Source organism: Cervus canadensis, chromosome 10, assembly GCF_019320065.1.
Source record: "Cervus canadensis isolate Bull #8, Minnesota chromosome 10, ASM1932006v1, whole genome shotgun sequence".
Classification (NCBI taxonomy): domain Eukaryota; kingdom Metazoa; phylum Chordata; class Mammalia; order Artiodactyla; family Cervidae; genus Cervus; species Cervus canadensis.
Window position 1 is genome coordinate 41214156 of NC_057395.1, and position 22116 is coordinate 41236271.

Sequence of the window (22116 nt, forward strand, 5' to 3'; positions counted from 1 at the left end):
TCCTCATGGGAAAAACAAGCACAGCCACAAACTCAGTTTTGCTCACAGTGTGAGAAAATGAAAGTCACCTTTGGAGTGGAAAGTACTTGTTACCTGGAAGACAGACAGGAGCCTGCAATCATTACCTTTTCACTGTACAAGTTAAAAAGAAAACATCCATCAAATCAACTTTTTTTCCTGGAAAACACACACGCACACAAAGATGCATTTGAATACTCCCACAAATTCATATTTAAGAACAGTGTTTTTCACGTCAGAACGGTAATCACAAAGGAACCCAAAGGAAAAAAGCAGGCACATCCACAATATATCCCCGCTGTGTTGGGTCCATCATCCTTAACTTTGTGAACTGTCACACCCCCGGGATGAATGACGAGAATATAACAGGTTGCAGAATTGGAGAACGTGAAATCTTTGTTCCTAATGGCAAAACATGTTTTTCTCATTTTCATCAGAATGTGTGATCCATGCCATTTGAAAGCAAATTCCAAACACGACGAGCCATTAGTGTAATAGCTCATTACTAACAGCGGTCTTATAAATAATACATTCTTATCATGCACACGCAGCTCGCCGCGAAGCCAGCAAAAGGTATTTCAGGCCATGGAAGTTGCGCTGCGCCAGCGTGGCTGTAGATGAGAAGGACATCTCCATGTGAACCAAGATGGATGCCAATTTTCCCTGCCGAGAGGGAGGCTGGCCGTCTCTCCCTGCACATATGGTAGATGGATTGGTTAATCAGCGTCTGCTGAGTCTTGGGCCTAAAATTACAGAGAAGCCAGACAACTGCGGCTACCGCAGCCTTTGTTCACGCGTGCAAACAAGACAAACAATCACTTGCTATTTGGGAAAAAAATTAAAATGTTTATTTTGGACTTTTATTGAAGTGTCGATGGATTTGTAAAACAGCTGTGTGAATCCAGCCTTTTGCAGTTAGTATTTGGGGGGGCCTGTAAAGAAAAGAATATGTATGGAAAAAAATTCATTAAAAAAATTCCTCTTGTATTCTAGCATTTGGGAGAATTACAGGGAATCTCATATTTACTTTTCAAACACATCTTGGAGAACAAACAGTTTTAAGCCAAAAGATACATTTGAGAACGAATAGCTTAATAGCTAACTTTTTTTTTTCCTCTAAAAGAGTGTTGTAGCTTCTTGCCCTACTTTAGGGAGTATTAACCATTTTATCCAACTGGGCATTTATGGAATGATGTTGCATTCTTAGGATCTGGGAATTCTGACAATTGTTGAGCTCTTCTGACTGAATGGTTGTCTCAAGAAATAAAATCTGAACTCTGGAGGGCTAGAACCCACCCAGTAAATGCTGTTTTCTTGTAAGACCTGTCAGAGTCAAATCGGGTTACCAGAATTTGCTTAGAACCCACATAAAGATCAAAGGAATTATTTATGTGAAATGTGTTTATTTTTCTTCTTCCCAATTTTACTGAGCTAGAATTGATATATAACATTGTATAAGTTTAAGGTGTCCAACCTCATATTTTGATGTATGTATATATTGTAAAATAATCACTATGAGTGAGAATAGTTAACCCAAGAACTCTGTATTCCTTCTTGCCTCTTTTAAAATTTTAAATGCTTTCCTTGCAGAGAAGAGTGAAATCCAGAATTACTAAAGGAACATAGTAAAGAATTTCAATCACAGTCATCAGTCAATGTGGCATTAAAATTTGATAGAATTAAAATTTGTTGTTAATTTATAATGTCAGTACCAGTAATAGGCCTAGATCAGCTAGTCACTCATGAAAAGATATATTGTTTTCTCCACTCAGAACACTTATGATCCCAAATGTGTTGCATCTTTCCCACACCAGCCAACACCAGCTGGGTATCTTGCAGTCTAATTCACTTTCTGATACTGCTCAGCCTTAGTGCAGACCCCACAGATTTAGGGCTCAGGCCCACAAAATTGCCCCCATCAGATGCCATTCACAAGCCCCATTCACAGTCCCCTGTGCTTTTAACTGACCAGCAATAACTCATGGGTTCCCATGACCCCCTCGGTCATGTTTGAGAACCTGCTGGAAGGGTTCACAGAGCTCGGGTGACTCTTTACTGCCATCATGGGTTCACTGTAAAGGATACACTCAGGATCAGGAAATGGAAGAGATGCACTGGACGAGGTGGGGAGGGCGGGGGGAGCGTCCATGCCCTCTCTGGGCCCACCACTGCCTGGCATTTCCGTGTGTTCACCAGCACGGAGGCTTGGGAACCCCATTGTTCAGGTGTTTTTCTAGTTTTCCATTAACAGTTGATTAGATCTTTGGCTGTGGTGGCTGTACTCACTCTCCGGCTCTCCCCTTCTCAGAGGCCGAGGTGCTGTGTGCTTAGTCGCTCAGTTGTGTCCAACTCTTAGCAACCCCGTGAACTGCAGCCCCTCAGGCTCTGTCCATGGGGATTCTCCAGGCAAGAATACTGGAGTGGGTTGCCATTTCCTCCTCCAGGGAATCTTCCTGACCCAGGGATCGAACCCAGGCCTCTCACATTTCAGGCAGATTCTTTACTGTCTGAGCCACCTGGGAAGCCCTGGAGGTTGAGGGAACATGGCTGAAAGTTCCAACCCTCTAATCACATGGCTGATTCCTCTGGTAACCAGTTCCCATCCTCTGAAAGTGACCTCATTAGCATAACTAAGGGGCTTATTATGAAGAATAAAAGACTCTTCTTTCAGGAAATTATGAGTGTTTTATGAACTTTGAGCAGGGAGTGAGGGATGAAGACCAAATATTTTTTATTATATCTCACTGTCACCCTCATCTTCCCACTGATGTATTCCTCATCAAAGGCCTAAAATGATGAGGGCCATTGCAGGAGGTTTAGAATCAGGTAGGATGCTGAGAGGGCTTCTCTGGTGGCTCAGACAGTAAAGAATCCGACTGCAATGTGGGAGACCTGGGTTTGATCCCTGGGTTGGGAAGATGCCCTGGAGGAGGGCATAGCAACCCACTCCAGTATTCTTGCCTGGAGAATCCCCGTGGACAGAGGAGCCTGGCGGGCTACAGTTCGTGGGGTCACAAAGAGTCAGACACGGCTGAGTGACACAGCACAGCACAGGATGCTGAGAGGTGATTATGTTGTAGATCAGACACACCTGGTTAACAGGTGCAATGAGTTTATTTCTCTAAGAACTTTCCACTAAACCTCCTTCCTCTCATCTCCTCCCCATGAGACCATCCAGTCAAATATATGTTCAAGAGAATGAAAGAAATAAGTCTTCCCATGTGGCGCTAGTTGTAAAGAATCCACCTGCCAATAGAGGAGACTCAAGAGATGCAGGTTCTATCCCAGCATTGGGAAGGTCCCCTGGAGAAGGATATGGTGACCCACTCCAGTATTCTTGTCTGGGAAATCCTGTGGACAGAGGAGTCCGGCGGTCTGCAGTCCATGGGGTCACAAAGAGTTGGGCACAATTTGAGTGCATGCACACACACAACACACACACACACACACACACATGAAAATTGAAGAATACCTACCTGATAAGGAGCAAATTGTTAACTTGTTCTAAATTGGGGTCAACCAGATGGCCACTAGAAATAATGGCCGGTCTTCCTTGGAACTGCATTGTGGTGGGGAGGAAGGTAGATAGAAGGGTTGGGCTTGCAGTAGGAAAATGAAAGGATTTAGGGCAGGCAGGGGTATTGTTTGGGCAAAGTTTCCCCTCAAGAACACCATGACAGCCTCCCTAAGTTCCAGCCCCATCTCTAGGATGGTCATCCATGATGGATTGTCCTCCATCCAAGGTGGTCATCCACGACATTGTTTTTGAGCCTGTCGTGTGTGCTGTGCACTGCGCCTGACCACGGGGTGCTCCCTCCCTCATACAGCTCCAGGGGCCCAGGGGCAGGGGCTCATGGGAGTTTCATGGCGCCCATTCCCCTGAGGTCGGATGGTCATGAGATGTCTTGGACGTTTCAGGTGGAAGGTGTGGCTGTCGGGTTCATGAGTGTGTGCTCACAAGTGAACCTGCAGCTCCTGCACAAGTGCTTTGACCTGGGACCCTTCCATGGACTCTGCATCCCGCACCAGGACGACATCCTAGAACCACCCCCGGCGTCCAGCATCCACGGAAGTTCAGGTACAGTGGCTGTCGCAGGAGCACGCGGGGATGGGGCTTTGTGCGCTGTGCTCTGCTTTCGACTCTGTGCTGGAGCTGGGTGCTGGCACCTGTTGGGCCACTGTGTCCCCAGTCCCCTTCCAGGAGTGGTTCCTGGTGTCTCACAGCCTTGTGCCTGTATCTGTGAGCACAGAGGGTCAAGGGGCATGGCCCTGGGTAGACACCACGGCCTTGCCACTGAAGGTCTCCTCAATTCAGAATGTCTACCTTCAGAAGTTCATTGATAGAGTAGAGGTAACTTGTGGTGAAATAATTGATCATGTTTCAAGATTTTACTTGTGCATACACATAGAACCCCAAACCTGAATATCATAAGTGAATCTTCTAAGTCAAGAACTAGAGAAATTCTGTATGTCCTTAAGTTTTTATTTTATTTTTTTTAATTGAAGTATAGTTGATTTATGTTATGTTAGTTTCAGGTATACAGTAAAGTGATTCATTTATACAAATATATTCAGATATATGTATATATGCCTTTAAGTTGTAACCCCAACAATTAGTGCTTCTGTGTTTATGTCATCAACAACTTATTATATAATACAGGTCTATTGCAAGTAGTCATTTTAAACTTGCTTATTTTTAGCCATCTACAATATTAGAACTGATTTTATTTTTTTTTTAATTAGTTGGAGGCTAATTACTTCACAACATTTCAGTGGGTTTTGTCATACATTGATAAGAATCAGCCATAGATTTACACGTATTCCCCATCCCCATCCCCCCTCCCACCTCCCTCTCCACCCGATTCCTCTGGGTCTTCCCAGTGCACCAGGCCTGAGCACTTGTCTCATGCATCCCACCTGGGCTGGTGATCTGTTTCACCATAGATAGTATACATGCTGTAGAACTGATTTTAAAATCATGTCTGTATTAGGAAATTCACCAAGTGAAACTGGGTCATCTCAAACTTTGGTATTTTAAGAAAGTCTCCCTGCACCCATGAGCCTCTTTGAGGTTAAGTGTTCTGTTTCTTAAATCAAGGAGATGCAGCAGGGTATGTAAATCTAGTTCTCCAAACCTAGGTTTCCTCATTTGTGAAATAGGAAGAGTAGTAACACCTCCCACGAAGGGGCATTGTGGGGTCTGACTGAGATCACTCAGGTCCAGGGCTTTATTCAGCATCTCCAGAAAACTTAGTGCTCCATCAGCATGGATCCTCGTTTTGAGCGGTCATTATCCATCACTTTGTGGTTGGTCTTTCACTTACATGAGTCTTCCCAGGTTAACATCTGGGCGTCTTGAATTGCTCTGCTTTCTTGTATCTGAAAGACTATATCAAGATTTTGCTCTTGTCTGCCAGTCTGGGCTCCATTTTTATGTTTATTTTTGAAGACAACTGTTGCATCAATATACTGTTATTTGGCATTGTTCAGCATAGGTAATGTGTGCACTTTCTGCGTACATATATTCATATTTCAGTTTTTTTGCATAAAATAAATGCTTCTAGATGTAAAAAAAAAAAAAAAGATTGTTCAAAAATAGGAAGAGGAGCATGTTGGGACAAGCAGAGGACTTGTTGATCTAAACAACAACAGGTGTTGGTTTGGCAGACCTTACTGGCTGGACAGGAAACCAAGTGCATGGAGCTAGTCAGAATGTTCACACGGGTCACAAAGACCTTTCAGAGCTGTAGCTGGATAGGGAGATCCCTTCTGTATTAATAAGAGCTTTGAGGTCTTTACTGTTTCATGGTGAAGGCTGGCCTGCCCTTGCTTCTCAGTTAAGACATACAGGAGTGTTCTGAAGGAACCTTCAGCATGAGACAGTCTTGAATAATATGTTATCATTGTCACTTTCGAATGTATAAATTCTTCTTTTTTTTTTTTTTTACTTTTTTTTTTTTTTAGAAAGGAAGGGAAGGAAGGGAAGGAAGGGAAGGAAGGAGGAAAGGAGGAAGGAAAGGAGGAAGGAAGGAAGGAAAGAAGGAAAGAAAGAGTCACTCAGTCATGTCCGACTCTTTGGGACCCCACAGGCTGTAGCCTACCAGGCTCTTTCGTCCATGGAGTTTGCTAGGTAAGAGTACTGGAGTGGGTTGCCATTTCCTTCTCCATCGAATGTATAAATTCTTCTTGAAGGCAGCATTCAATGGGTCTCAGGCCTAAAATGGAGATAAAAATAGTATCAAAACCAGAAAGTCGTTGGGATGGTTAAATGTTAGATGTTTACATCTAACATGTCATGTCTACATGACAACCTTAGCTCTCTGCCGAGCATGGAGTAAGTTCTGAAAAAATTAAGGTTGTTTTTCCTCTCCCCTTGATTGTTGTCATTATTATAAACAAGTTGAGGGACTTCCCTGGTAGTCCAGTGATTAAGACTTCACCTTCCAGAGCAGGGGGTATGGGTTTGATCTCTGATCAGGGAACTAAGATCCCACATACCCCTCAGCCAGAAAACTATAACATACGGAAGCAGTACTGTAAAATAGTCAATAAAGACTTTTACAATGGTCCACATAAAAAAATCTTTAGAAAAATGTTGAAAAGATATGGTTCCCTTTCAGTACGTTTCTGAGTAGCTCTGAAGTTACATAGAATGACTGGGATGTTCCTATCTTAGAAACTTTATGGGCAGGAACACAATTCAAAATTTAGACCTAACCCTGGACTCAAAAACACATAATCTGTTTAGCCAAAGTGTGTCTGTTTAGCAAAAGCCTCAGAGACATGGAAACTGAAAGAAGTCTTACTACTCTCTCTACCACTTTTAATATTTTTACCTAAAATTAGTTGATCTAGGACAGGATGGTAGCTAAAGGAAATAGGAAAATTTCTTTTGTCATTTTGTGTGTCTTGTTTATTTTTGAAAATCCAGCTCCACTAATAAAAAGGTGATTATGAAGTTTCGTTACCAGGAAACACTACTGTAGACTTCCAAATAACCCAGGGATGGATTCATGAATCAACAGCTCATTATATTCCAGAAAAGAGTCACTGGCACATTTTGCTTCCCCCTTCACATCAACAGCAACAAAGAATGAGGCTCCAGAGAAAACTGGAAATGTGTTATGATCCTGTCCTTTTTTATCTGATGAAAGTCTCAAGTTAAAGGAAATATAATTTCTCTAAAATACGAGCTAAAATTCTTGCTTCAGTGGACACACACCGTTATGCCTTATGCTTTCAATTTTGTTATGCTTTTTACCTTTCAAAGGATTTTCATATATATTGTCTCATTTTATCCTCATGACTTGATGTACGAGAGCTAAGAAAGGTGCATTCATGTGTGCTGTGTTGCTTCAGTCATCTCTGGCTCTTTGCAACCCCATGGACTGCAGCCTGCCCGGCTCCTCTGTCCATAGGATTCTCCAGGCAAGAATACTGGAGTGGGTTGCCATGCCCTCCTCCAGGGAAATCTTTCTAACTCAGGAATCAAAACCACATCTCCTGGGTCTCCTGCCTTGGCAGGTAGGTTCTTCACCACTGGCACCACCTGGGAAAGGTGACCCCTGTTGCCCAAATTCACAAAAGGTGTTACAGCTTAGCACGGGCTGACCCAGAACCCAGCTCAGCCTTCCACTTGACTTTTTGTCTAGGGTGGCTGTGACAAAAACTCCAGTGGTGGGTCTACTATACAAATACATGATCAGTTTTTTCACTTCAATGAATTATTGAATGAGTTACCACTTTTAGGAGCTCTCAGTGATGTGTGTGTGTGTGTGTGTGTGTGTGTGTGCGCACTCTGGGCAACTCCCATCTTCTGGACTCTTCACCTCTTGTGTCTATGGGATTTGCCAGGATTGTGCACGGCCAATCTGTCCTGTTTGCCAGGACTGTGCACGGCCAATCTGTCCTGTGCCAGAGGTGGGCAGGAAGTACCAGGACATTGAGAACCCAGGAGCAGCCTCTGATTCTCCATTTCTTCTTTGAAAAATGTTTATTTACTTATTTGGCTGTGTCAGGATCTTAGTTGCAGCACATGGGATCTTTCATTGCTTAGTTGCCCTATAGCATGTGGGATCGTAATACCTTGATCAGGGATCAAACCCGAGTCCCCTGCACTGGGAGGTGGGCTCTTAACCACTGGACCACTGGGAAAGTCCCCCAGCTTCCCTGTTTCTTGTCCCTGCTCCCCTACTGATATCTTCTCCATCAACTCCCAGATAGACAGTTGTGCTCAAATCCTTGACTCAGGGTCTGCTTCTGAGAGAACCCACCCCAACACACTGCTGGTCTAGTCTTTCCCCACCAACTGTGAAAACATTTACTTACTACAACTGAAAGGAGTTGAGGTATAAATGCCTCAGCTTCCTCACCCCTCGGTGGGATAGCTTTGAGATTTGAGTTTTGCATTGTTTCTCAGAGCTCCTCCAGGAGATGAAGTTCCAGCTAGTGATCCATGTGATGACATATGTTTCATTAGCTGCCTTCCTTTCCCTTCTCTCTTCCTAACCGTCCTACTGTGCTTCCTGGATCACCTCCCAAGTAAACTGCTTGTTCTCAGGTCCTGACTCAAGGTAGGGTCTGATCCCACCAGCTGTGAAACAATTTCATGCAAACCTCCACCCCTCCAAGCAGAGTGACATCATGGCTCAACATTCCAGAGCTCGTACAGTGGTCCCCATTCTTTATTTTTTCCAACCAAATTATTTATTAAGCAAAGAAACAAAAATGCAGTTTGCTAGCTTCTTTAGGTAAAGATCTTAAAATATTTAAATCTTTGTAATATGATGCTGATTGTTTCTAATGATTTAACAATATCAAAGTTACATGATTCACTGTATTTATGAATACAGAATCCATTTAACCTATATGGAATTTAGTTATCAAGTTCCTCATTCTTTAGCTACTGTACATATTGTGATCAGCTGCCATCTCATCATTTCAGCTGTGTCCAAAGTTTCCATTGGATCTGAAAAGTGTAACCATGCACATTCACTTTGCATTTTACTTGAATAATTTGTATATGATCCCGTTCTTTTAGCCACTGGTTCTTCATCTATAAATTGTTACACACACTTGTAAATTTGGGTTTTTAGCTGCTAAACCTTGAGACTAAATTGGGACCAATGGGAACAAAGTCTAAGAATGCAGATTTTGTACAGTTTAAGGAAAATCTAGTAAAAGTTTATTTTTTATTAAGTAGAGTACCTCGTTTAGAAGTAGCCAAGTTCCCCCAGACATTGGAAAAATTCATGAATAGTCGTAAGTCTCAGGAAAGGGCTTGCTACTTGTATGGGAGGTTGTACTGAATGAGACCCAAGATCCCTCAAATGCCAGGAGTCTGAAAGCTGAGGGAACAAGCAGCAGGATGCTCCCTCCATATGCTGGCAGTTTATGAATATTTTCCTTCACTGACAATAAAATGGCTCAAAACAATATGTATTTTTTCCAGTTGGCTCCACCGCTGGCCCAGCCCAGCGATTGCAAATCAAGCTGTGTCTTTTGTTCCCTGCATCATTACAATGAAGACTTTGGAACCAGAAGTGAGCTGGCAATTTTCTTGATGATGCATAAGGCAAAATAGGGCACAGCCTGCATTTCCACAGCTGCCCTGGCATTGACACATTTACCAGTTAAAAACAAGCGAAAGACGAAACTTTTGTTTGTCACGCAGGCTGGTGTGACCTGGGGAGTGAGAGTCTTGGTTTTGAAAGAGTCCTGCAAAGTGAATCTCAATACATGCACAGGGGCCAGCACATGTAGGCTCCAAGGACCTCGACGTGCCCTTGGCTGGGAGAGATACAGTTTGACACAACAGAATCGTGGGTGTCCTGAAGAATAACCAACCAATGCAGCCTCTTATAACCAGCCCACCCAGGAAAAGTACTGCTTAATCTACATTTAAAAGGCCCTTCAAAATATAATTTTCACAACATCTCCATATAGCAATGTTGCCTTTTAAATGAAAGAAAATCGCTCATTGTCAGGAAATGTTCCCTTATGTCCTATTTAAATTTCTTTTATTGCACTTACATTTGCTTCTCAGTCTCTCTTCTGCAGGGAGAAGGAATATGGAGGGCTGAAAAACAGCAGCTAAATCAAGTCTTATTTAATCAAGTAGCCCAGGTTGTCTAGCCTCTCTTCCTAAGGTTCTATTTTATATGTCTGGGTTGCTTTCTGTTTTATACTTTATTCTTCTTTTAACATAGATTCCAAATGTGGATGAAACACTCATCTATAGAGCCTAGCAGTATTTCCGCCAAGATATTTGGATATTGTATCTCAGACCATGTATTTATTAATACCAACTAGTATGGTCTATAATTACTTAAGTAGTGACCCTCTTGGACTCTGTATGGATTTGTTCAGGCTGTCATAGAAGGGTCCCACAGAACAGGGGGCTTAAACAACAGAAAATGATTTTCTCACAGTTCTGAAGATGAGAAGTCTGAGATCAAGTTGTCGGCAGGGTGATTTCTTCTGAGGCCTCCCTCCTTGGCTTATAGATGATCATCTTTTCCTTGTGTCTTCACATGGTTTTCCCTTCTGTTCCTGTCTGTGTCCTAATCCCCTCTTCTTATGAGGACACATAGTAGCTTAAGGGCCCACCCATCTGACCTCATATTACTCTGTCTCTTCCAAGGCCCTTTCTTAGGCCTTACCTGGTGATCCAGTGGTTAAGACTTTGTTTTCCAATGCAGGGGGTGCAGGTTCCTGGTTGGGGAGTTAATACTCCACATGCCTTGTGGCCAAAAGAACCAAAACATAAAACAGATGCAATATTGTGACAAATTCAATAAAGACTTTTTAAATGGTTGACATTAAAAACTCTGAAAAATAAATGACAGGCCCTTTCTCCAGATAGTCACATTCTGAGATATTAAGGGGCTAGGACTTAAAGCATGAATTTTGTGGGAACATGATTCAACATTCAGTGACACCTAGGATCCTGTGTTGGTGGTTCTCTGGAGCCCTGTGGCCAAGGCTGCAAGACATGGCAGTAATGTCCCCTCTACCTGATGCTCATACAAAGTCTAATATACTGACTCATATTTGTCACAGCTTGAATTTCATCTTTTTTTAAAAACAACAACAAATGTCTTTTTGGTATACAAAGGTAAGAAAATTGCATTCTTCTGAAACTTTAGCCACTCTTGCCAGCTCTAGTTTTCCAGAAGTAACTATGTGAGTTCTAATGGTGTGTTAAAGAAGTTGACAAAACAAATAAATAATTCCAGGCTTATGCCCAGGCTGACACAGTTATCTCCATGGTGACAGTGTTGATGAAAAATTAATCAGTCAATCTAAGAAAGAAATGGGGAATTTTATTCTAGCAAGATTGAGGTTTTTAACCCAGGAACAACCTCTCAGATAGCTCCGAAAATGGTTGCACCTGTTAGAGGTCAAAGCACAGTTGTATAGGTTTTTGAGGCAGAGGGCTGTACTTTCAATGATGTAGATAGTTTTCACAATCCAGATTAAGTACAAAGTGGTTCAGTTCAGTTCAGTCCCTCAGTCGTGTCCAACTCTTTGCGACCCTGTGGACTGCAGCACGCCAGGCCTCCCTGTCTACCACCAACTCCCGGAGTTTGTCTATCACCAAACTCATATCCGTTGAGTCGGTGACACCATCCAACCACCTCACCCTCTGTCATCCCCTTCTCCCCCCCAACCTTCAATCTTTCCCAGCATCGGGGTCTTTTCAGATGAGTCAGTTCTTCATATCAGGTGGCCAAAGTATTGGAGTTTCAGCTTCAGCATCAGCCTTTCCAATGAACACCCAGGACTGATCTCCTTTAAGATAGACTGGTCGGATCTCCTTGCAATCCAAGGGACTCTCAAGAGTCTTCTTCAACACCACAGTTCAAAAGCATCAATTCTTCAGCACTCAGCTTTCTTTATAGTCCAGCTCTCACATCCCTACATGACTACTGGAAAAGCCATAGCTTTGACTAGACAGACCTTTATTGGCAAAGTAATGTCTTTGCTTTTTAATAAGCTGTCTAGGTTGATCATAACTTTTCTTCCAAGGAGCAAGCATCTTTTAATTTCATGGCTGCAGTCACCATCTGCAGTGATTTTGGAGCCCCCCCAAAATAAAGTCTGTCACCGTTTCCACTGTTTCCCCATCTATTTGCCATGAAGTGATGGGACCAGATGCAATGATCTTAGTTTTCTGAATGTTGAGTTTTAAGCCAACTTTTTCACTCTCTTTCATTTTCATGAAGAGGCTCTTTAGTTCTTCTTTGCTTTCTGCCATAAGGGTGGTGTCATCTGCATATCTGAGGTTACTGATATTTCTCCCAGCAATCTTGATTCCAGCTTGTGCTTCATCTAGTCCAGCATTTCTCATGATGTACTCTGCATATAAGTTAAATAAGCAGGGTGACAATATGCAGTCTTGATGTACTCCTTCCTGATTTGGAATCAGTCTGTTGTTCCATGTCCAGTTCTAACTGTTGCTTCCTGACCTGCATACAGATTTTTCAGGAGACAGGTCAGGTGGTCTTGTATCCCCATCTCTTGAAGAATTTTCCACAGTTTGTTGTGATCTACACAGTCAAAAGCTTTGGCATAGTCAATAAAGCAGAAATAGATGTTTTTCTGAAACTCTCTTGCTTTTTCGATGATCCAGTGGATGTTGGCAATTTGATCTCTATTTCCGCTGCCTTTTCTAAATCCACCTCGAACATCTGGAAGTTCACAGTTCACGTACTGTTGAAGCCTGGCTTGGAGAATTTTGAGCATTCCTTTGCTAGCGTGTGAGATGAGTACAATTGTGTGGTAGTTTGAGCATTCTTTGGCATTGCCTTTCTTTGGGATCAGAATGAGAACTGACCCTTTCCAGCAAAAACAACACCCATTTATGGATATGACTGATGATGGAAGTAAAGTCTGATGCTGTAAAGAGCAATATAGCATAGGAACCTGGAATGTTAAGTCCATGAATCAAAGCAAATTGGAAGTGGCCAAACAGGAGATAGCAAGAGTGAACATTGACATTTTAGGAATCATCAAATTAAAATGGACTGGAATGGGTGAATTTAACTCAGATGACCATTATATCTACTACTGTGGGCAGGAATCCCTTAGAAGAAATGGAGTAGCCATCGTAGTCAACAAAAGAGTCCGAAATGCAGTACTTGGGTACAATCTCAAAAACAACAGAATGATCTCTGTTTGTTTCCAAGGCAAACCATTCAGTATCACAGTACAAAGTGGTGGCTCATCATAAACCCTTACAAGGTCAAGAATGAATATCATCTTTATGTATTTTTCTGGCAGTATCGCATGCCTTGAAGGATCTTAGTTCCTCAACCAAGTATTGAATGTGAGTCCCCCACACTGGAAATGTGGAGTCCTAACCAGTGGGCCACAGGGGAATCCCAGAAATATTTTCTCTTAAGGAGTTGTTCTGTGGATACTGAGAGAATGTTGCTCTATATTGTTGATCAGGTATTTCTACTAATGAGGAGTTTGGTCCATTCGTAACACAGAAGAGGAGAGAGAGGAGAACAAGGGACATAGAAAAATGTTTATGTTTAGATTTTCCTTGACTTGCCTTAGAATACAAATTTTAACTTCATTAACAGTATAAACGCTTGCATGGGTTTTCCAGGTGGAACCCTTGGGCTGGTATCATACCAGGAAGGAGGCAGTCAGGGCTGGAAACCAGTCTTGTTAGGGTCATTGCCCTGGAAAGTCTTTTGATTACTTACCTGTCTTCATTCAGGTACTGGTTTCTAAGCCCTTTTGGATGCCTTTAAAGACAGTGGCGACAGGCGAGGGCACCTTCTGAAGACTCCCCAATTGTGCTGGGAGCTGGATGTCTGGGAGGAGTGGTCCTATCTACCTCATCAGCACTGGGAGCCACTAGCTAAGTGATGACTCCGCTGCATTCACCAGTCAGATCCGTTTCTCAGCGGTTGAAATACAAATGCATTTGTACATAGGGCCTTGAGGTCTTTGAGAGAAAAGTGGTTTTATTTATATTCGTTATGATCATTATGTACTGGGATTATTTTCTCAGTAGGCAGCATGTCTTTTGCCCATATTTATGAAGCAGGGGAGAAGGCATTTAATGAATTTCAAGAGTGTGTTTGACTGTAAAATGCGTCTCTCTTACCACATTCACATGTAAATAGCCCTTTTATTTGTTCTCTCTGGTGACCTTTCTTCTTTTGGGGGTAGATCACAGTTTGTTGTTGTTTTCCATTTCCAAATGGGAGGCTGAATGATAATAATGAAAGATTATGCAAAAAATCCATGTTTAAAATAATGTTGATATGGCACTTGTGTTGCAGGATAATTATAGTAATTTGGCCATTACACTATATGGAGTCAGGAGTTAGTTGCTAGAAAACACGGTGATAGGGGTGATTCAGAGGGTTTTCATCCCAACAGGCTGTTTGATCCTGCTGACTTTTCTCTTGAAAATCAATTGCTTATGATGAATACTCTGAATTCTCCCTTGATTACATTGGCTGACAATGGGCTGCACCCATTGCACGGGGGTCACCAAGAGTTCCGTGTCTGTTTACACAGGGGTTTCAACAACTCTTAAAATATCACAGAGCAAATTTAATCTGAGCAAGCAAGCAGCTAAGGAGGCAGTTGCTAAAAATCACAGTCGTTGCTCATGGAAGCAAGCAAAGGAAGATGTATTCATTCTAAGCCCAACGCGAAGCCAGTTATTTTGCTGCATTTTGCAAGCCTTTTCTTCACTGCACGTTGCTCTGGCTCTGGGCATTTTCAGACTTTCAGGAACACGTGGGCTCGCCCAGTGAAAGACCAGGGAAGTCACCTTGGAAGATGGCTTCTGACTTCAGATTCATGACTGACAATGTTCCTTTTCCCCTCAAGGTTATTAACATACTCAAATTTTCTATTTCTTTCAAATCAACTTTAGGAAATTAGATTTTTCTAGAAAAGCATTGTTTAGTATATGAAGGTTTAAAAATGATTAGAGTACAATTGCTGGTATATATACATATATAGATATATATAACTCCAGTGTGTGTGTGTGTGTGTACACACACACACACGCACACACACACACACACACACACACACACACACACACACACACACACACACACACACACACACACACACACACACACACACACACACACACACACACACACGTACTGGAAGATCCTCTGTAGAAGGGAATGGCAACCCACCCCATTATTCTTGCCTGGAGAATTCCATGAATAGAGGAGCCTGGCAGGTACAACCCATGGGGTGGCAAAGAGTTGGACACGACTGAGTAACTAACACATACACAAAATGATTAAAGAAGACAATTTATGTGATATAAATAAACTTTAATACTTCATGAAGTGGATGGTCTCTTTTCAGAGAACTGCAAACTGGACAAAAAGGCAGGGAGCTTTTATAGGATAAAGAATAAGGAAGAGAAAATATCTGGTTGGCCAAGTCTCACAGTCACCCTGGTTTGGGGTAAGAAGGCCCAGTGTTGAGTTGGCGTTTGAGGATTGGCTGACAGGATCGACTACATTTCTGGTTGAGTGTAGCATTTACAGGAACATGAAGGTTACCCAAGTTTCAGTTTTCTGACCTGCCCCCCACCAGGCAAGAGCAGCTCCATCTTGGCCCTGGAAAGTTATTAGTCAGAGAACCTCCCCTGTGTGATTTTAATCCTTTAAAATTTGTTGAGCTTATGGTTGATTTTGGTAAATATTCCTTGAGTCCATGAAAAAAATGTATAATCTTTAGTTGTTAGGTACAAGGTTCTATATTTAGATTTATGTTTGATAACAATGTCAAATATTTTATCCTTTTGACCTCATCAGTTGTTTGATCAATTCATGAGAGGTCTGTTAAAATCTCCTGCTTTGATTGTAGATATATAAATTTCTACTCCTATCATTGTTTCATTATGTATTTTGAGTCTATGTTATTATTTTTTTTTTTGAGTCTATGTAATTAGGTGCATGATTTTTAAGTCATGTCTTCCTTGAAATTAAAAAAACCAGTTATGAAGTGTCCTTCTTTATCTCTGGTGAAAGGTTTTTGCCTTAAAGTCTACTTTTTCTGGTTTTAATGTGGCCACGCTTGCTTTCTTTAGCTCATATAGGCATGCCATATCTCTTCCCATTCTTTTATCTTCATCCTTCCTGTTTTCTTACATTTTAGGTTTGTCTTTTGTAAATAGCATAAATTTGGTTGTTGTTTTTATCTAGTGTAACAGCCGCTGTCTTTTAATTTTAGTATTTAGTTCATTTTCTTCTCTTATGGGTTTATATCTATCGTCTTACGTTATAGACGTTCCCCACGTTTCTGTTTTATTCCTGGTATTTTTCTCGTATGTCTTTTCCTTTCTTAATCTCACCAGTGTCAATTTTATTTTTCAGAGAACCAGGTTCAGAATTGAGTTGATTCTCTGTACTGTGTTTTGTGACTGTATCAACAGTCCATTACCACAAGAATGCCGCTAACAAACAACTACAGAAGCGCAGTGGCGTCCTACACCCACACAGCTGGATCAGCTAGACAGCTCTGCTGCCCGTGGCTGGGTCTTCCCACCCGTCTTGGGGTTGGTTGCCTGTTGGCAGATCTAGGCTGGCCTTGGGTCCACTCCATGTGCCTCTCACAGGCTGGATGGGACATGTTATCATGGTGATGGCAGAGGCACCAGAGATCAAGCAGAAACACACAAAGCCTCTTGAGGTCTGGGCATTGAACTAACACATGTCACTTATCCAAAGCAGATCCAGGCTAAGCTCAGAATCAGAGTGGAGGACACTACATGACAAAAGGCCTGAACAGACTAAGGATGAAAAATGAGCGTCATGACTACAACCCATGCTCACAGAAGAATAAGGCTGGTGATTTTTGTCATGGCCTTCTTTCTCCTGTCCTCCAGAGACACAAACTCCAATTTAGCCTGTTTAAGGCTAAAACCTAAAGTCTCATATCAAGACAGTGAGCTCAAGTTCATCATGCTATATGGCTTGGAGGTTGCCCTGCAGTCCAGAAAGGAAGAGTGTCCTTGAAAAATATGGAAAAGGTCTTTGTCCTGCTCTCCTGTGGTTTGCTGAGTGGTTTCCTTTGTATGGACTTTATCCTCAGCTTCCTGCCAGTCACTCAGCCAATATGGAGTGTATCCCATATACTAGTCTTTGGGAGCCTGATCCAGTATGTGGTGAGCCCCTCATGGCCTAATGGTTGGACAAACATGCAGACAAATGAATTTACAATCAGAGAATTGTTTTGAAGGAGAGAAAATTGTGTTGAGATCCCAGCAGAATTACACCTAAGTCATCTTGGGAACATCAATATAGGACTTCATAGAAAGAAAGCTTTTGAATCAGAACTTCAAAAACAAATTGGAGCTTTGTGGGTGAAGAAGCAGAAAGAATTTCAACAGAGGAAAGACATTGTGCCTGTGCAAAAGCAAGGAGGTGTTAGAGACCAGGGCATGTGAGGGGAGAGCACCAGCCCAGTGTTGTTGGAGCAGGAAGGGAGGGGGCAGCAGGAGGGAGGAAGTAGGTCAGGAGACAGAGGGTGGCGAAGCAAAGACTCTAGACTCTTGTTAATCATAGCATATCTGATGAGCAGCCTGGGAATGTTGAACCAGAAAGGGACACACCATCAACTTCTAGTTTTCAGGAAGAGTTCCCAGGGGCCACTAGAGTGTGCAGGAAAGAGATGAGAAGGGGCTGAACTAGAGCTGTGACTGTGAATGAACTTGGGAGATATTTTGGAGAATTAATGGAACCTGATATTTTATTGCGTATGGGGAAGGAGGGTTGTAGAAGAGGGAAGCCTCAAGGATGTCTTCGGAAGCCAGGTGGATGGTGGAACCGTCTTGCCAGATGGAAATAAAAAGCGTGAATGAGTCATTTGATGGAGATGCTGTGACTTCTGATTTGGACAAGTTCAGTCTGACCTTCCTGGAAAGCCCTTGAGTGGATACAGAGCATCCAGACAGCAACAGGTGCTTCTGAGTTTAGATGGAAACGTGACCTCCCAAAGGACGTTCTCACCCTAACCCCTGGAATGAGTAAATGCTGCCTTCATTTTGGTAAAAGGTCTTCCTCAATGTGATGAAGGATCTGGAGATAAGATTATCCTGAAAGAGGGAGCCTGGCCCTGCTGACACCTTGACTTCTGCCCAGAGATACTGATTTTGGATTTCTGGCTTCCAGAACTCTGGAAGAATACATTTCTGTTGTTTTAAGCCACTTGTCACAGCAGCCACAAGAAACTAACACAGTTATAAGGAAGACCAAAGGGCTGGAGGCAAAGCAAGGAAGGAAACAGATCAGGAAGTAAGGGTACCCTCACTCTTCAGCAGTCCGTGAATGTGCTGTTTGCTCACTGTCTCCATCTTCTTACTGTCTTGAGGCTCCTTCTTATCCTTTAGATCTCAGTTTACACGTCCAATGGGCTTCCCTGGTGGCTCAGATAGTAAAGAGTCTGCCTGCAATGCAGGAGACCTGGGTTCGATTCCTGGGTCGGGAAGATCCCCCGGAGAAGAGAACGGCAACCCACTCCAGTATTCTTGCCTGGGAAATCCCATGGACAGAGGAGCCTGGTGGGCTACAGTCCACGGGGTCACAAAAAGTTGGACACAGCTGAGACACTAACACTTTCTCTTTCACTTTACATACTCAATAGAACACTGACTGCTCAAACTGAAGCAGCTCCCAGGCTCTTGTTTTCTACACACCATCTAGCATAGCTTAGTATTTCTTCTTCTCTTACTGACTTTATTTGGAAGGGCAAGTTAGTCTCATTTGCTGCCAAATCTTTAATGTCTAGTTTGTTAATGTGCACCAGGTGGTAGGTATGAAATATAAATTTTTAAATGAATGAATAAATAAGGGAACAATGTGCTTTGTTCATACCTCTGCTTTAGCAACTTCCCTACTGCAAGGTAGTTAGGGGTGTATGTGGGGGGGGGGGCTGTGAGTGTGTGCATGCACACCTACCTACCCTGATCACTTGTGAGCCTCTTAGAGTAAGGACTACCTCTGTCTGGTTCTTTTGTACTGCTGGGTACCTCATGTGACTGCAACTCCTCGTTCTCCACTGAACTTCAGCTGAATGAATGTTTTAACTTGAACCTTTAATTTTTCCTCTTCTAAAAGGTGAGGGCTTAAATTCATTTGTCAATCTTTTCTGAAATCAGCCATAATATTAAAATACTAAAGAAAATAACCATTTTGTAATATTCTGAAATGAAATTACTCTCATAAATAGACATTTTTGGGGAGATCTTAATTGAGTTAATGCATGAAACTGTCCTCCTTTAAAAAGTTAAGATAATGCAGTTAGAGTTGAATTCCCTTGGATCAATATCCCAGCCTGGTTCTCCCTCTCATTCCCAGAAATGGCCATTTTTATAACGTTAGTAGGCTTCCATCCAGACTTCTTTTTCTGCTTTTATATGAAGTCCATGTGTTCATTGGAAAAAATTCTGCCATTTCGTGGCAGTGTTTTTTTTTTTTACATAAATGGCACCTTTTGGGTTTGTGAAGTTCTGAAGTTTGCTTCTTCACTCAGTTCTTTGAGATCTAATAATGTCAATAAGCTTAGGTCTGGGACGCTCCTTTTATCTTCTGGATAGGATTTCACTCTATGAAATGTGACACACTTGTCCTCAGATGGATGCAAATTGTTTCCACTATTTCGTATCACAAACTGTGCTACAGTAAGTATTCTTGCACACTTCGCCTTGGGCCCCTTGAGAGTGTTTCCACAGGCTGTGTTCCCAGAACTGCTCTTGCCAGCCTGGAAATATACCCAGTGTGGCCACAACGGTGGCCTTCCTCCCGAGCCTCTCCTAGTTCTCCAGGACTTAGTGTTGTCAGCACGTTTAACTTTTGCCAGTATGATAGCTGTGAAAGGAGATATTATTGTTTAAACTTCATTTCTCTGTTACTGAGGTTGGACACGTTTTATGTGTTTATTGGTCATTTGCGTCTCCTGTCCATTCATTTTCTTTGCCTATTGCTTTTTTTCTCTTCCCCTAGACTTCAGTTCTTGGTCTATTATGTGTGTTGCAAATATTTTCTCCGTGTATCTACTTATTTAAGAAACACTTTAGGGTTCTTTTGATAAAACTTTTAAGTTGTGATGGGGTCAAGTATGTCAATATTTTTAAGACTTCTGCCTTCTACATTTGAAAGGAAAGATTTGTCCACCCCTAAAATAATAGAGAGATTCTCTTATATGTTCTTCTCATAATTTAAAAGTATTAAAAAAAAGAACTTTAAGCTGTTAATGTATCTGCGAATGACCTTTGTGTATTATATGAAATTGGGACCCATTCTTTTCCCATTTGATCAGCACTGTTTATTGTATTGTTTATGCTTCCACACCAGTGCTACCTTTACTGTATATGAACATTTAGGCTCTTTTTTGGATTTCATTCTGTTCTGTTCCTGCTCCTGATAACCTGCTATTTTAATAACTATGGCTTTATATAATATGTCTTAATGTTTGTTAGAAAATTTGGACTCTTTCTTCTTTTTCCTTAAAGTTTTGTTGACTAGTTCTTCTTCCATTACTCTTTTAGAATCACTTTATTTCATTTCACAAAAAAGAAAAATCTAGTAGGATTTTTGATTATTTTTTTTAAGTTAAAAACCGCCAGATTGTATACTGTTACTTTTTCCTAAAGCCTTCAGAATGTATTATTTAGCTTTCCCTATGTATTTTTCCTGTTAGACAAAGGACTTCCCTGATAGCTCAGTTGGTAAAGAATCCACCTGCAATTCAGGAGACCCCAATTTGATTTTTGGGTCAGGAAGATCCGCTGGAGAGGGGAAAGGCTACCCACTCCAGTATTCTTGGACTTCCTTTGGGGCTCAGCTGGTAAAGAATCCACCTGCAATGCAGGAGACCTGGGTTCGATCCCTGGGTTGGGAAGATACCCTGGAGAAGGGAAAGGCTACCCACTCCAGTATTCTGGCCTGGAGAATTCTGTGGACTGTATAATCCATGGGGTCACAAAGAGTCGGACATGACGGAGCTACTTTCACATATTTTTCCTGTTAGATAAAGAGCAGGGTAGAACCAGGTCTGGTGGGACCTTGGGTTTATACAATTTGGGAAGTCTTTTTAAGAAAAAGAATATTAAGTTAGGAATGCAATAGTGGGTGCTGTCCCTTGGGATGATAATATGATGTTTTATTCACATCATGGTAACCCCTCCTCAGAGTAGCCCCTTCTCAGTCTCACTCAGAGAGAAAGTGTCAGCAAACGGTGCCTTCCCTCCCACTAGAATAAAGCCCTGGTTCGTGACTTCCAAGCTACTTAGGTGATGTAAGCAAATAGAATAACAATTAAATTCACAGCCTCAGTAGTGTTTCTAGCTGCGTGTCATATAAAACCACTACCTGACTTTCCCCGGGACAGCACCTCACGTCTGAGGATCTCAGGGCACATTAAGAACATTAACTAATTAAACCCCACAAAACCCCAGAGACATGGGAAGGAGAGACATGGCCTCACCTCGCCCAGTTCTGAAATGCAGCCACCTCTGGGGACGAGTGCGGCAGCTGCTTTGAAATAAGCAGCAGCACCCATGACACTTTAGCCCAGACAATTAGCCGTTGTCATTGGAAATTGTCTTCTGAGCATTAGCCTGTCAGACAGTGAGAGCTCCAGGATTAATTGTTGACTGCGAATCTAATCCAGTCCCTGAAATTTCTGGCTTTTTAGTAATTTTGTCCTAATTAAAATGGGCTTCCCTGGTGGCTCAGGTAGTAAAGAGTCCTCCTGCAATGCAGGAGACCCGGGTTTGACTCGTGGGTGGGGAAGATGGAGAAGGGAATGGCAGCCCACTCCAGTATTCTTGCCTGGAGAATCCCATGACTGGGGAGCTTGGTGAGCTACAGTCCATGGGGTTGCAAATTATAAAGTAAATTCAATACATAAACAACACGGACCTACTGTATAGCTCTGGGAACTCTACTCGGTATTTTGTAATAACCTGTAAGGGAAAAGAATCTGAAAAAGAATATATATATACACATACGCACATACACATGGGCTTCCCTTGTGGCTCAGCTGGTTCTGCCTGCAGTGTGGGAGACCTGGGTTTGATCACTGGGTAGGGAA

At 42.3% G+C, this 22116-nt stretch overlaps 1 protein-coding gene across 1 annotated transcript in view; it reads left to right on the forward strand.

The window, feature by feature from the left end:
* CFAP61 (cilia and flagella associated protein 61) overlaps positions 1-22116 on the forward strand; it is a 227179-nt gene that overhangs the window by 38906 nt on the left and 166157 nt on the right. The window contains exon 8 of the mRNA XM_043480559.1: positions 3937-4356. Coding sequence (XP_043336494.1) covers positions 3937-4356 — 420 coding nt within the window. The remainder of the gene's footprint in view (positions 1-3936; positions 4357-22116) is intronic.